This window comes from Phragmites australis, chromosome 18 (assembly GCF_958298935.1).
Source record: "Phragmites australis chromosome 18, lpPhrAust1.1, whole genome shotgun sequence".
Taxonomy (NCBI): Eukaryota; Viridiplantae; Streptophyta; class Magnoliopsida; order Poales; family Poaceae; genus Phragmites; species Phragmites australis.
In genome coordinates, this window is record NC_084938.1 from 19,430,556 (window position 1) to 19,447,733 (window position 17,178).

A 17,178-nucleotide genomic window follows, 5' to 3' on the forward strand; every position below is an offset into this window, starting at 1 on the left:
AGGGGTCACTATCTTTTGTGTGAAGCATGATATTGAACCCCCTAACATGGATGATCATTATGAGCCAGTTATAAAATCAAAGAGGTTTCGTAGAAATATCAATAATCTCTATCTTTTTTGTGTTGAGATTTTCTTAAATGTTATTGATAGGCAACTTTGAGAGTTTAATGATAGGTTTGATAAGATAAATTGTCTGTATGGTATCATTCAATCTATCCAATTCATTTGTTGTATATGACAAGTATCACTTGCTTAAACTAGCTTAGTTTTATCCAATAGATTTCTTAAATACGGATTTTGTGTCTCTTAGTTACCAACTCACACTCTTTATTAATAATATGATAGAGATAAAAGGTTCAGAAAGAAGAAAAGTCCAGCCAAGAAATCCTGAGTCCACCTAAGTTCCAATGCCCAGCCAAAAAATCATGAGTCCGCCACTGATATAAGTGATCACATATTGATCGCACTGGCTAGCAATGGAAATCCACAAAACAAACCCTATATTGCACATCAAATACTGACTACAGTATATAAAAGGGGATGCTGTGGATGAATAAGAAAAGAGATGCCGATCAATAGCATTTGTGCGCTAACTATCTAGTATTGACCTTAGTGAACCAAAACAGTTCCCCAAAAGTTGACGCTGTCGATGAAAAGTGTTCAATAATAGAGTCCAACAATGGTGGGTACTGAATGCGAAATTTTCGATAGCATTTGCGTATACGTGACTTATCAAGATTATTTTTTTTATTGAGATTTATATTATAAAGATACATGAAAAAATCATAAGATATATAAGAAAAATCAATAGTTAGATGAATATCACGTGGGATGAATGGATGATTAAGATAAATCATACGTTCATGTGGATTTGTATTTCTCATGATTGGTATATACAACGTAGTACTCTAATTCATAGAGCCATTGTTACATTTGTAAATATTGCATACTCGTTCTACAAAACGCCTGCACGCTGCCCAGATGTGCTCAAGCCCTCCTCACGTGGCCATACAGTACGCACTTGTAGGCATCAGTACAATAATGACTACATCATTCGCCCACAACGGCCAGTGGCAGCATGCACTAGCTAGAGGCAGCTGCTGCCTTAGCTGAGCCCACACTGCAGCCAGTACGCCACAGTTTGGACTTTGGACTTTGGACTTTGAGAGAGACACCATGCATATCAATGCATGCCATGAGAGACCAAACAACAACAACAACAGGGTAAACAGGACAGTAGGAGTATTATAATAATATACATACACACCAATGGTCATTAATAATCCATAGCTTGCCCTAGTTCTCATTCAGTCTCGACTTATTTGACTCTGGACCCATGAGCACACTACTAGTCTCTCTCTCGTGTGTGTCTTTCTCCTTCACCTCTACCACCGGCTCTTTCCCTTACCTTGTCCTCCCCTCCTTTTACCGTCTCTTTCCTCCTGATCACTGGCCAATGGACATGGACACTTAGCTTTATATACATATATACTAGCAAAAATCTAGAGCTTTATATATACCATTAGGACAAGAAGCTTCAATTCTACCTCTGCTTGTGTAGCACAATTACCACTGGTTTTAGTTTTGTACTAGTGCACAATCACCACAAAATGTTGCCTCCTTACCCTAACGACCCTCATCACTATCATTATCATAGCGTCTACCAGCAAGAACAGTTATTACCAAACCCTACTGCTGCTGCAGCTGCTTTCCACATGCCGGCCACCGCGTCTTGGGACGGGTACGGCGGTCAGATCTTCCCCGCCGACATGTACAACCAGGACACCCTGGAGGCGGTGCTCCGGCCAGTGACGTCTCCGCTGCAGGCGGCGGCGGCGGCGGAGCGGGGGCCGAGGGATGGGGCGCCGGTGGAAGGCATGAGGCGTGGCACCGTCGCGGGCGCCGCGGCGCTGCGGAAGCGGCCGGCCCGAACGGATCGGCATAGCAAGATCCGCACGGCGCAGGGCGTGCGCGACCGGCGGATGCGGCTGTCGGTCGGCGTCGCGCGCGACTTCTTCGCGCTGCAGGACCGGCTGGGGTTCGACAAGCCCAGCAAGACCGTCAACTGGCTCCTCACCCAGTCCAAGCCGGCCATCGACTGCCTCTGTGACGCGGCGCTAGGGGACGCCGTGCAGGCGGTTGCCTCCGGACCGGCGGTCAAGGAGAAGGGGGAGGGGAGCTCCTCGAGCACTGGCTGTTTCAAGGACTCCAGGGACAAGGCGAGAAGCAGAGGCGGCCTTGATGGGCCGGTGGCGCTCATGGAGGATCATGGCGGCGGTGAACACGAGTGGACCATGTCAGGTGCCGTGGCAGCAGCGGCGATGGAGCAGCCGCAGCCAATGGACTGGTTGGACTACTATTACCAGTACTACCAGCTCGAGGAGATGATGAGATCTTGCAACAACGGAGGAGTGCTACCAAGGTGATTTCTTGTGTGGTATGCAAACATTACGTCTAAAGTCTGAACACTCTAAATGTTGAGATGTTTCAGCTGCCATGATCCTATGATAGCCAGTGTATATATATCTGGTTCTCTGTTTATCAAGACAAGTTAATTAATTTGGGTGTGTGGTATCCGGCGTCCGATCGACGGATCGAGACTATAGTTAATGGCAATCAATCCTATAAGTTGGTACTGGGTGTTCGTCAGCAATCTTGCTAATTATATTTGTTGGTTTTAGTTTTCTGATGTGCAAATTCTGAAGTTTCTGACGTTTTTCTGAGTTTTCTAGTGGCGCGCATGGGCTTAGAATCCTTCGGCCACAATTCAATCAGTAAGTTTCAACATCAATTCCAGGTGAAATCCTTGAACCCTAGCTAAAGCTAGCAAGTAATTTATTACATGCATACCCTTGAGACAGGATTTTGGCACAAGAGTTATTAATAGATGATGAATCAGCTCACGATTCACTTAAACTGAAATAAGAGGTATATTTAGAATAGAATTGAGAATTCAAGGAATTTCTCCCTTATAGCAGGGTGATATATTAATGTACAAGTAGTGGTGGTTTCAGGTCTTTGGTTAATGATGTGAAGTATCAGCTAATGGTTACCTGACTTACTCCAAGTGCATGTTTAGCAAATATTTTCCAACTTTAAGTTGTGCAGTTCCATTGATTGTTGGCTAATTTGGATGCTTGACTACGGAAAGTAGCAATATAGTCAATAGTGATTCCAGTGTCACTGAATTTTGTGTTCCCTTACCTGTTACCTTACCTCAAAGCTTCTTCACACACCAAATTCATGCAGACCTAGAAGGCCAAGAAGAAATACTTGTGTCTGTATCCGAAAATATGCATCTGAATAATATACAGCACGGAAAATTGTATTCAAATGTGAAATCTCACACTAATAGTACACATAACACTCAGTCAGAACATATATACTACTTTCCTTAATATTTTTAATTATACTTTCTTTTTCTGTGTGTAACATTTTGAATTGACTCTATATTATACCAAAAGCCTACTATTAATTTTTCGTGTTACATACCATTTTTCACCAATTTTGTGAAGATTATATTTAATTTCACACATAATAAGCATTTAAGATAAACAAAACTTCAGTGTTATAGGCGGGGAAAAGCCTTAATGATTTCATGTATTACTTGTTATATCCTTTTTCTTATTCACAGAGAGTACGCATCCTCATTTTTAGGTGTGGTTTCACCTAAATATTTCATCTAGCTGTATTTGGCATGATTTGTAATGTGATGCATCCATTATGCCTAAACTTTGATGCTAACAACAGAAAGGTTTCCATGAATTAAAAATGTATCTTAATCATGATAGAAGTAACACAATTGCACATTTGTTTTCTATCAAGTAAATTGGTTATAATTAGAATACATAGATATTCAAATATATTGCACAGTGTGCTCCAAATCATGCTTGATCTGCATGCTCACATAGAAATATGAATCTTATTAAAAAAAGGTTCTTGCATTTTAAGAGTTTGTTTAATGCTGGTTCCTTCCATGTATTTTTCGATATATGTAGATTTTTCCACACCGCCACTTATATAGGTCCCTTCCGTATATGCTCACAAATATCTGATGTGATGAGATTATTGTTTGTATATGCGCGCCCAGGGTACGGCAGGGTCTTAATTCATTATTTTGGCTAGTGTGTTGGACGAGCAAATTTTAGTTTTCATTATGCAATGTGTGGTATCAATAATTCAATATGCTACTTTTATACCTAATTAATAGACCTTCAATTGTTTAGATTTTTTTAACCTTGGGTTGCATCCTTAATTTGATCCAAAAGCATGTCCTGCTTCTATAGAAATTTCTTGTGTGATATATATATGACATTCTGTCGAATGAATGATGTGATAATTTGGAGCGGAGATTACAGTACATACACATATCAGGATGACAGAAAAACTAGGTATATATACAAAACAAAAAAGTTAGTTAATTGGAGTTTATCTGGAATAGTTTGGAAGTCAAGGATAACAAAATTAAAATAACTCCGTTAGGCATAATGCAATTTACAATTCGTATTTCTTCCTGACTTCTAACGTCTTAAGATATTCTTGTGCAAATCAATGGAGATATTGCCGAATGAGTAGCTTGCATCTTTTTTTTTTTTTGAGGTAACACAATAGAAGGCAGATTTGCCCACCGGAACATGCATCTGTTTTTATCATCTGTGCTTCAAAAGATGAAAATTAATTTGGTTGGCTTGAAAAAGTTGTGCTGAATTGAAAAACGTCCGAGTTTTTTTTCTTATGGTGAATTCCATATAAGCTCCATGAAATAGGAAAGTCTTTCTTACAGTTTCTGCAAAATCACCAATTGGCTGCATAGAATTATTTTACTCGAACAGCTGTAAAAGCGAGATACAATTAAGCTTTATATACCTACGGTGGGTTTACAAGAGTACAGAAACTTTCTTGGCATGTTCATCACTTCGCGGACTATAGAGTACTCTACAGTGCAGCAAGAGTAGAACCTAATACAACGTAACTAGATTGAATCAGTTGGAAGATGATTCAGGTAATTTCCTTTGAAATCATGTGTGATGACTAGAGCATCCTAGATTTTCTTGGTCATGGTTGATGCAACGTTTATTGCTTGGTTCGTTGCTTACTGGTCAGAAACTGGTTAAATTAAAAAAAACAGAAAGCTGTTGTGACAATAAGTTCAGACAATTAACGTACCTTTTTAAAGTAGATTTAGTCAAGACAATCAAGAGAGCATGCATGGGTAGTTGCATCAGATTATGTGGGGTGTTGATTCAATTAACAAGCACATGGTCATGGGGAGAATGGAGACATCTCAGTGCCAGTGAAGAAGCATACCTCGTACAAACTAAATTATATTTTCATTGCATACACAAAGGCAGAATGTAAGAGCATACTATGAGAGGCATGTGGTATATCTAGAGAGAGAAAGCACAAACCTGTGATTGAGCTCTTCTCCACGCCGAGAATCTCTAGCTGCCAAGCAATGGGTTGGGACTGAATTTGCCAGGCATCCTCATGGATATATAACAGGTAGAGCTTGTGGCCATGCTTGCTGCCGCATGTGCGCTATTGAGAGAGAGAGCGGATAGACTCGAACCAACACAAGCACGCCGCTACCCGCCAAGCAGCCACACCCTACCGAGTCCCCCTCCCCCTCTTTCTCTGTCCCTAAAGAGCTCCGCTTCTTTATCTGATTGGATGGCCATGCGTCCATACTAGCTACGGCTCCCTCTGTCTTTCTCTCTCTGCGTGCTGTCGTTCGCTCATAGCTGAGATGGTCGGCGACGGACGGCCAGGATGCATGGGTTTTCCCAGAAGCTTCAGATGTAGTGTACAGTGCAGTGCTGCGTTTCCTCCGGGCATCTGTTAATTGGGTGATGCATTGTGACCGGCTGACTGTTCAAAATACTGTTTGCTTTGTCCTTTGCATGCATGGACTGCCATTTTTGTCGTGGACTCTCACTGTGTCAGGACTCCAGAGACGTCCAGAAATCCATAACCCTATATGCCACACGAGCTGTTCTTGGATTTATGCACGATTTGAGAGGTTTCAATTTGTTTCTTAGTTCATACTACTTTATTTTAGCAGGAGCTTAACCGGAGAGCACGCGTTCATATATAATTGAGAAAAAAGTCCACTTTTCAACCTTCAACTAACACCTAAGTTTGTTTTTCAACCTCCTCCATATCAAAAACGTCCAAAAGACACTCTTCCACGTGGACATTTACACATGATTTACCAAAACAAACTGAAAAAAAATTAAGGCCCGCATGTCATAATCTAACTCTTCTTCTTCCTTCTAATCTTCACTGTCCCCAAAATGCTGCTGCCGTTCAATTTATCTCTCCTCCATCGATTAGAAATAGGTGTGGAGCGATAAGTGGATATTCGTGAATTCACGATAGTTAGTTGAGTGAGTTGAATAGAGTTGCTTCTTAGGATGGAGCTCGGGCCAAGCCATAGGCATGAACCTCATCGGCTCAACACCGGCGTTGGCAGCCCTATGGCATCCTACCATTTGGACAGCTTGACAAATACATAAAGTCCTTCGCCTTCATCGCCTCCTTGCCGATTTAGGGAAACTCATAGTATAACAGGTTGACGGCATGGCCAACCATCTCCTGATGACCTTGGCACCATGGATTGAAGCTTCCGGAAGAGAGAAGAAGAAGAAAAGTGTGTGGAGAAGAAGGTTGAAGAGAACATGTGACTCAGCGCTCGCAAGTTTAGCCATGGCCATGCCAACGCAGCATCAACATGAACCACTGTGGTTTTGGCTCAAGGTTGTGTTTTGCACCAGTTCTATAAGGGAATGGAAAATCCATTAGCCCTTGCAAATGTATGGGCTATCAGGATTATTCATTTACGTTGAGATTCATATCAATGATGTAGGTAAAAAAATTACTCCCTCTGGTTGTAAATATAGATCATTTTAGCTCTCTCAACTATTCTCTAAATATAAGTAATTCTTGAACTTCTATGCATTTTTTCTCTTTGGTTCTCCTCTTGCCCTTGTTTAATAAATGCTACCACTCTCACAAATGAATGAATTATCTTTTACAATGCAGAATAAATAAAGAGCAACAAGGTCATTTGATCTATTTTCTTAATCCTTATGCACAAATCTAAAACGACCTACATTTACAATTGGAGGGAATATATAGATAAAGAATCAAAGGATGGATGGATATTAGGTTGCAAAAATGAATTGACGAATAACATGTATGTCCACCCTCCCCGCATTGGTTTTTCCGTTTTGGGAATTAAGGGTTGTATGTTGGATAGTTTTATAATGGTAAAAATGCAAACCCCTAAAGTCACTTGGATTCTAACTTTTCACTCAAGAAGTTGTTTTATTGAAAAAAATCCTCCAAAAGTTTGACTTTGTTGCCAAAAAACCTCCCAATTTTTTAAAAAAAAAATCACAAAAAAATTCTAAAAAAAACTAGAGACAATTCTAAGACTTTCTGTGAATATTTTTCAAAAATAATATCATTTGCATCATATTTCATGGAGAGGAAGTTTGGAAAAAAAAAGAAAAATATGCAGCAAATTTATTAACTTTAGAATTTTTTATGATTTTTTAAATTTTTTTTTTGAATTTTTGGGGTGCTTTTGCAAAAAAACAAATATTTGGGATTTTTTACAATAAAAATTTTTTTGGAGGAAAGTTAAAATCCAAGTGATTTTTGAGAGATTTTTGTATTTTTCCTTTTCATAATTTAAAATTAAAAAAATGAAAGGCAATCATAGTTGATTGTTGAAAGATGGACTTTTTTTAGGACTACTGTTAAAGAACAGGAATGCGTTGTAATATCGCAGAAAGGCGAGAAGTTCTGAAGAATTTATCTCTCCTTATCTTCTTTTGTAGATTCTGAAGAATTCCTCAGCATGCTGTTTGGCCGGTCAAGCACGCCAGTTAGCCGTGCGTGTATATCTCGCGCAGAGATTTGAGTGTCGGCGAAATTGGTGGGTCGTAAGCGCGCGAGCACAGAGGCTAGCGTAAGGTCTACATATTCTATTGGAAGATATAGCATGTACTCGCCTAAGCATGTAAATCAAATTAGTTGCAACTTGCACGTACTAGCTAGGATCGAGCATGAGAGAAGAGACAAAATCGGTGTACTTCTCGCTGCCCCCGAGGCATGCCGGTGTCGAGGCAAAGGTAAGAGCTGCGGAGCGATCGCGGCCGCCAGCTGCTGCTTTGGGACCCGGAGGTCGGCATGGCGACGTGCATGAGCAGGCCAGGCCGGCCGCCCGGCTGACCCCGGCCGTTCTGCCGTGCGGGCGTGCGTGCTCATTGATTGCCACCAACTGTATTGTATTTGTACGCGGGTTACAGTTCGCGGGTAAAAATAAAAAATAGATAATATATGCTACTGTATTTGTTAAAATAAATAATATATTAACGTATTTACAAATTTAAATATATGTAATCGACATTTCAAACAAAAAATCGATTTTGGTATCCGAGGCACCGAAAAACGATGGGCCAACCTGTATTCGACACCTAAGGGGCTCAATACAGTATTGTTTATCGTATTTGGCACTAGAGATACCGAATACATGGCGTTTTTGGCACCAGAGATACCGAATATTGAATACACTTCACAGTGCCGTATTCGACATCTCAAGTGCTGAATACAGGCCGAGCGTGGTGCTGACGTCCCTTCACGTCGTGTCTTCTCGATGCTTTCGGTACATCTCTCCGTTGCTTTTGCTTTTGTCGATTTTTTCAGCCCACGTGTTGCTGTCCCCGTGGCTTATAGTCCCCGCGTTGTCGTATTTTGCTATAAGATGAGAGCGGGGTGATAAGGAGCTGCAGCGCGAGAAGAGAGGAGACGAGTAGTAGCGCGAACAAAGGAGAAGCAACGCGAGATGATGAGGAGCAGCAGTGCGAGGAAAGGAGGAGCAGTGTGAGGTGAGGAGGAGGAGTAGCGAGAAGAGGAGAATCGGCCCAAGGCGAAGAGGAGCAGCAGTAAGAATTACAGTAAGTACTTAAATTTTGTATTCAATTAATACTTGTAGTAATAATAGTAATTAGAGTAAGTAGATTACTTAATCCATTCAATTACATTTGTTTAATTATTTGCTCACTTTGATTATATGAATTTGATTATTTGCTTAGTCAGTGTAATAGTAATTAATATGAATTTGTATAATAGTAATTAGCGTGAATTTATATAATAGTAATTATTTGCTTAGTCAGAGTAAGTAGATTGTATAATAGTTATTAGTGTGAATTTAATTGATCAGTTTAAGTAGATTATTTAATTAGTTTAATAGCATGATGGCCTAGTGATGGTACTTTATGCTAGTGGTGGCGTAAGGTGATAGCCTAGTGTATGCATGCTCTATATAGGTATAAGTACGGTATCGATGCAATAAGAGAAAAGAGAGAAAAAGAAAGGAAAAAGAAAAATAAATAAATTTTACAAAGATTCAAAAAACTTGGGTTGGACAGAAATATTCGATTAAAATCATAATACACCGAAAAATTGTCAAATTAACATTTTTAATTAATAGTAGTGTGCGCATGTTTAATTAGTGTTTTAATTCAATCAATTAAATATAGTGGTGCACACCAAATAACTGCATGGCCAGAGAGGTAGTTAGGGATGGGATGTGATGTGAATGATGGATGGATAGTGATGTAAGCATGTTTAATTAATATTTTAATTCAATCTTAAATATTAATATTTCAATTGAATTCAATATTGATGATTTAATTGATATTGTTAATTACTTAAATATTTAGCATCGTTAAGTATTATACTATTTAATTTGCATTATTAATTTATTTATTATTTATCGACGAGTGTAATTAGTTGTGTATCGTACATACATCTAAGTAGTTATTTTATTACATTTACCTTTGTTTAGTAGATACGATATGACTTACCATATTTATTACGGAGAATGTTCTGTAGTTTTGCACAGGAGACTCGTAACAATTTAGAACTGCCAGCACATAGAGAGTTCGGTTGAGATAACTAATAGTCTAGATGTCTAAAATCACATGTTATGAGCCTTTTGCGTGTGATAACTAATGGCCTAGATGCCTGAAATCACATGTAATGAGCATTTTACGTGTGAACCAACAATTTCATACTGTTTTCATGGAGGGTGTGCGACCACGACTTGTTCCAAACAGCTCGGTCATTATCCATACGTTGTTTGAGATGAGAAGGAACAACGCATGGGCTTTGTACTCACGCAAAGCATTGGAGTAGAAGTTTAATATGGGGGTGTACGTAAACATAGTGCCACGACTGGTGCAAGATGATGCAGTGACTATCGTTGAAGGATTAGGCTAGCAGGTGATGCATGAAGAGGATGGAGGGCATGTCGGGGAGGGCAGTTCCGGTAGAGAGGGAGCTAGAGTGGACCCTTTTGAGGTAGATGTAGGATGCATGGATGATAAAGCCGATGGTAGTGGGAATGAAGAAGCTGCTGACAACGATGACCCGGTGCCAGCGATCTAGTACTTTCGTGGTGCTGGGCTGCTGGATTGTGCTATCTTTGAGTATAACACCTTATCTAACTGGGGATACTAGAATAGCGACATCCAGGTCAGGCAACAGTTTCGTAACTGGTGGAGATCATCCACTTCATTAGCAACTATGCTGTAATGATAAGAAGGAACCACAAATGCACCCAGTCTAACCCTACGGAGTATAAGGTCAGGTGTATGAAGCACTCGAATTGTCCTTATTTCGTACGAGCACATAAGCCGAAATATGAGAACTATTTTGTGATCAATAGACAAATCTCACATACATACAACGAAGAGGCTATTAGGAATGCCACACCGTTGATGCAAAGTTCATAGCCCAACTCCTCATCACCCTTGTTGGTACGAACATTTGTTTGTCGCCAAACTCCATTTTGGAGGAGGTGCAAACTAAGACGAGTATGCTAATCAATTACCACACCGCGTGGCGAGCGAAGCAGAAGGCATTGAAGATGCTGTTGGAAGCTTCGAGGAGTCTTACAACTATGAGTCAAGGCTACTGCAGAAGATTGCCATGAATCTAGTGACTCAGTGGACCATGGCGGATGAGCTGATCAACTTAGAGGATGGGTCATATAGCACAACTGACCGATACCTCATTAGGTTATTCTGGTCCTTTGGACAATGCATCGAAACTTTCAAACATTGTAGGATGGATGTATGTGTGGATGTCACATTTCTGAGTAGCAAGTACAATGATGCCCTTATGACAGCGATATCGGTGGATGAAAATAATTAGATCATTCCTCTCGCCTTTGTAATGGTTGAGAGTGAGAACAATAATAGCTGGTTGTGGTTCTTCACCTTGGTGAGGACACGTGTCGTGGGCAATAGAGAACAAGTTTGTATCATCTCAGGCTGCAACAAGGGTCTTCTACATGCGTTGGACGTGCTGCATGGTAGCACAAACTACTCCTTGCATGACATGATGTGGAGAGAAAATGGTGCATACGATACTTGGGAGCGAACCTATACAAAAGGTACCGTAACAAGTCTTTTGCAAATAGATTTGAAGGGTTTTGTTTGTAGAACCAGTAGGCGAAGTTCAATAAAATATGGAGAGAGTTAAATGAGATCATTCGCAAGATGATGACAGAGAAATAAGCACATGAGGACCATCTGCGAATGCAAATGGTTGGGAGATAAACTATCGTTAGCCGTTCATGTGCTACGTTTAGCCAGTGGATAACGGGGAAGCTAGTGGAGCGTTGGGCCTTAATCCATGACACTCATGGTGCCAGGTTAGCACATAGAATTTTAATGATCGTATTGTACCCTTTCTTATGCAAATAAGCCTTATAAAATTATTGTATCCCATGTTAGGTACAATATCATAACAACGAACATAGCGGAGACATTCAACAATATCCTAAAGGGAGTACGGGGCCTCCCGTTGTGTGCCATCATTAAGCTCATATTCTATAGAACGACGGACTAATTTTGAGACCGTGGTAATGCTATTATAAATTGTAGCACTCGATTCACACCTCAGGTGAAGGAAATCATATCCAGAAGGAGGAACAAGGCACATTTTCACCGGACGAGGATCTACGACCTGGCCAACAAGAATTCGAGGTCATGTGTCACCGTAGGTATGCTTCAAGGTATAGCGCGGGGGACGCTGTGCAGCAATATCAACTTGGGCCTCACGAGGTGAAATGCACATGCAATAAGTCAAAACTACACCATATCTCATACTCGCATGTCTTAGCCACTTCCAGGGATATGGGCAGCAATAACAGATCACAATACATAGCATTATACTTCATGATCGATGCATTGAGGAGCATACGACTTCCAAAGATGCGGTCTTTCAACATTAGAAGGAGTTACAAAGCGATAGAGGGGCCTAAGTGGGTACCTTATCCCCGAGCACGGCGCACGGATCCTGTAAGGCCTAGAGCCACAAGGCTGCAAGGTGGTATGGATGAAGCAGATGCTGTTAACGGTCTACGCAAGTGCAAACTTTGCAAATGGCCAGGAGGATATGTTCGGCCCGATAGTAAACTATCAGGCCACTATCGAACTATAGTATATTAGAGTTGTTGTATTTTAGTTTGTTGTTTGAAGTTATTCACAGTCATGGTTTGTATTCTAAATTGTTATTCATCTATTAGTTATACTACTTATTTTGTAATATATCGTATGGTACTGGCATCACACATAATGTTTTTTTATTGAACCATGAAGCTTGTTATTGACCTATTTATTGAACAATGAAGTTTTTAATATATTCTAATTTGTTATTCACATAGTTATTGAACCATAAAGCTTGTAATATATTCTAATTTGTTATTCACCTACTTATTAAACTGTTTAGCTTGAAATAATTGTCATAGCTCATGGTGGTCTTCCCAAGCTTCTTCAGCAGTGGTATGACAAGAACCATATGGGACAGATGATTTTCACAGGGTAGTAGGCACCACGATTATATAAGCTTTTTAATTGCCATGATAATTTTCTACTAACTCAGTACATGTACTGGATACCTTTTACAGTTGCTTCCGTTGTGAGCCCAGGGTGTCCACACGTTTAAGGAGTTAGACTCTCAATTCCATGACCCACTTGCACGGGCAGGACTACTACCTTTCGCTCTCATGATGGCCGGAGCTCCCATGGTGGGTGGCGGCAGGACACCTTTCTCACCAATTGATGAGTCACTACTCACATGTCTTGTTGACCGGTGATGTCCTGAGACCCACATGTTCCACTTTCCTTTTGGCAAGATGGTTGTAACTTTGAGGGACGTGGCCATGCTGACCGGACTACCAATCAGGGGTGCCCCGTTAGTAATTTCATGACCACAAAAGGAGCAGTGGAAGGATTATGTTGATGGCAGGTAATTTTTTGTTATGTAATGCACTTCAGATATTGTAGTGCTATTCAAGATTTATTGACCCTTTGCATCTTGTAGGTTTAGTGTGTAATATGACAAGAAGGATGTTGGCCTCTCTATGTTCTAGATTCATGAGCTACCACAGTTTGGTCCATGTCCACCGAATATAAACGAGGTTACAGTTATACAACACTATGACATGTACTTGTACATCCTGCTGGGAGGCATCATGTTTTGCAACATGGTAGATGATTATGTCGTCCCCCATATTGTAGGGTTAGCGAGTCAGCTTGTGTCACATCTTTATGAGTGACATCTTATAGTTGGGGATTTGCTATGCTGGCTACAACCTACAGAGGATTATGTGATGCAACCCAGCGATCAAAGAAAGGATATGTTATAGGCTGTCTACACCTCTTACAGCTATAGAGCTAGGAGTACCTCCCAGTTTGTTAGCCATGGGTGCTCAAAGAAGAAGGGATATGTTACAGGTTGTCTACACCTCTTAGTAGCTACGGAGCTACTATTCAGTCCCCATCTCTGATGGTATTGCAGATGACATGAGGCCTACGATGGAGTATCGGTGGATGCATACCAGGTTGAGATGGAGTCAGCAGCAAGAACATGGTAGCTACTCCCAGGTGCTCAATGATTTGGACGTCCTCAGTGCTGACCTTGTGGAGTGGGATCCATGGCATATGGCAGAGTGGCCAAAATTGCGACTAGAGGGCTCATCACATCATCTTGTTGGCGTGACTCAGACTTATAGATGACGAGATGCTTCTTGTTATACATGAATATCGTGGAAGTATATTCTCCTGAGCATGTACAGAGGCAGTTCGAGTACCGACAAGTGGTGCTAGTACCACACCCACGTGACGTCGGTCAGGTGCAAGAGTAAATGTGTTATTGTAGGCTGCATTAGTATCTTAGGTGATCCATATTAATGAACTATAACTGTTTATGTCACGTACAGGAGGAGCACACAAGGGGGCAGAGGCAAGCAGGACTGCACATCCGTGAATGCCGAGAACCTACAGAGGTGGACGGAGTCAGCCGCGGTGGATGTCGTCGTTCCTGCTGGACATCGCGACAACACCACGTACTAGGAGTACCTTTCGTAGTACTGTCTGCGGTCACGTGCCACCTTACTTAGCGGATTTGTAGAATCACTCCACAGACCCTTCCCCGAGGATTGTGCCTACTTTCTTCATATTGTGGTAAGTGATGCGGCACTTATAACGATTTTTATTGGTTAAACATCTGTATTACTAACATGACCCTCATCTTATACAGACCAAAGATACATACAAGATGCATACGCTTCATGTCCACTATACGTAGTCTAGGTGGTTGTGCCCTGCGTTGGATGGGGTATGACCTACCAGTCATGAACCCGTCACATGCCTCCCACAGCAGGCTCTTGTCTAGTGCCTGTGACAAACCCGTTTGGGCACAGTCACGAGAGGCACCTTCAGCTCTAGAGCATCATGTGTCACGTTCTGGTGCTGAGGACAAGTAGTGCACGCAAGCTCCTACGCTCGAGCACTGTACACTGGATTCACAGGCCCCATAGTAGACACAACCTCCTCAGACTATGCTGACACCTCCGCCTGCAACATCGAATCGTCACGAGGACGTCGTTGACTGGATGCAACAGATGCCTGACTAGAGTGGCATGCATGATTTTGATTGGGCTGCAGCAATGCAGGTCGCCAGCTTCTCCGAGCTCCTCAGCGCACAGTATCCCCAATATCCCAATGTACGTGGGGGTTCACAGTGGTACTAGCAGGGTGAGCCTTCAGCACACTAGACTCCATCGGAGCACGCTCTAGCGGCGTTCACACTACCACATGAGGATCCTTCGTCATGGTACATGCAAGGCCAAGTTAGTAGGACGGGATACACGTTTGGCAGGGGTCCCACAGGGCAGGATGATGATGATGAAGAGCATGGGAACATGTGGCAGGGGCCAGTGTGGGCCTCTTGGATGAGGGCCACACACCCACCAGACGTGTACACTCCTAGGAATTGCGCGCAGTGTCATCGTCATCAAGTTGCCAGTGCAGTTGTTCGGTGCACTTGTACTTGTTAATGACACATGTGTTATTGACTTTATTGTTATAGTCATTTCTATTATGTATTATTCATTGTATTGTTATTTTAATTATTTTTAATTTATGTAATATTTATCAAATAATTTTGGCACATAACTTTATTAGTTAATTATTTATTAAACTTTGTTACATATTAATTATGATATTTAATAATTGTTTAATATTTCTTAAATAATCAATGATTTGTACTTTGGTGCAGAGCCATAACGTTGCAGTCAAGGATCAATAAATCTATGGCGGGATCTTTGAGTACATGCTTTCTATGGACACCTACAATGATTCATATAGCACTTAATGCATCCTTGCAGGTTGTGCATGAAGGGAAGGATGATCCTTTCGATGAGAACAACCTAATCCAAGTCGTGGCCAAATTGCATGCAAGACTCTTCTATTCTACGTTAACCGCTTCGCTCCAACATGTAACCACCGAGGACCTTAGAGCCCTCTTGCACGAGCAGCGTCAAATGTATCTCAGGGTATATGATCTGACCAACCATCCTTCAATTCTAGGTTTTTCTAGAAGACAAAGAATGATAGTGATGTTGTCTGACCAGTATCTATCCCACATTCAGGTTTGTGATTTTCTATGTGGTCACCCTACGTATCTTTTTTCCATTGATTCGAATACTCCTCTTTTGCATTAGGTATTCTTGGAAGACGCACGGTTGATCAACAAAGACATCACAAACTTCTTAGTGATGTATATGCTCTTCGGCGGGGGTGTCATGCCTAGTTCGCGTAGAAGACGACGACGATCAGCGAACCTAAGGGGTACATGGGCGTCCTCTACTACTCATCCAGTAAATGACGAGGACGATGAGGATGATGTTTTCATAACCCCAATGTCTCGACGTTCCAGCAGCAATACAAGAGAAGGTTCAAGGAACACTGCAAGAAGATGTTCACGCACCACATTGATATGGCGTATAACCGACAAGGAAATAGGACGTGCTACTACCGTGATATCTTAAGATGATGATGACGACGACAATTTTATGCCATAACGACCCCTCCCTTTGAGGCTTCCATCTTCGGAGGATATTGATGACCCTAAAAATGATGGTGAATTTGTTGGTACCATCCTTATAACTTTCCATTACCACATCAGAGACGACAACCACCTTACCCAAATAGCATTGACTAGCACATTTGGCATTCTTCTGGTAATTTGCATCACCACTTTCCTCCGCCATCTTGAGATGATCTAGGTATTTAACATCTATGCACTATGAACTATGCAAATGCCAAATTGGACTATTTATTTTGTTTACCTTTCCATTTCATTCGTTCAGTTCGATGGGTATATTGTTAGTGTCTTACATTAATGTACTATGTTATGAACTATTTGTGAACTTTATGTCTAATCAATGTGGTGTTAAGTTTATTATATTAGCATACTAGCTAAGCACAATTTTTTACAACATATGAAAAGCATTGCTTACAAAGCTACTTAAGTATCGTTTCACCAAACCCGCTCACGTACTCACGAATACACTTCAATGCATACAGACGACTACTTCATCTCCACCACAATCTCATTGTAGGTCAATTATCAAACAAGAGGGACTCATCACCTCATCACACACTGCAGCATTGATTCATGCACAAATTTTTTACTATCGTTGCAATTATGCTCGTTAATGAGCTTACCAGAGTATCTGATGCCCTTCATCAATATAAGGCACTACAGCATTGGCTCATACATAGGTTTTTCCCTGCCACAACACCTCTATCCTGA

The 17,178-nt window shown here is 41.2% G+C and overlaps 1 protein-coding gene and 1 long non-coding RNA gene across 2 annotated transcripts; one reads left to right on the forward strand and one right to left on the reverse strand.

The window, feature by feature from the left end:
* Window positions 1-842: 842 nt before the first annotated feature.
* LOC133899771 (uncharacterized) lies at window positions 843-5,606 on the reverse strand. The gene is made up of 2 exons (XR_009906407.1): window positions 5,409-5,606; window positions 843-1,442 (listed from the first exon to the last, which is right to left on the reverse strand). It is a non-coding gene; the product is annotated as an uncharacterized LOC133899771 (long non-coding RNA).
* On the forward strand, window positions 1,659-2,500 carry LOC133899770 (transcription factor TB1-like). Its single transcript, XM_062340833.1, has one exon. It carries the CDS (start codon window positions 1,716-1,718, stop codon window positions 2,424-2,426), a length of 711 nt encoding a protein of 236 aa, XP_062196817.1. The 5' UTR covers window positions 1,659-1,715; the 3' UTR covers window positions 2,427-2,500.
* Window positions 5,607-17,178: the final 11,572 nt, after the last annotated feature.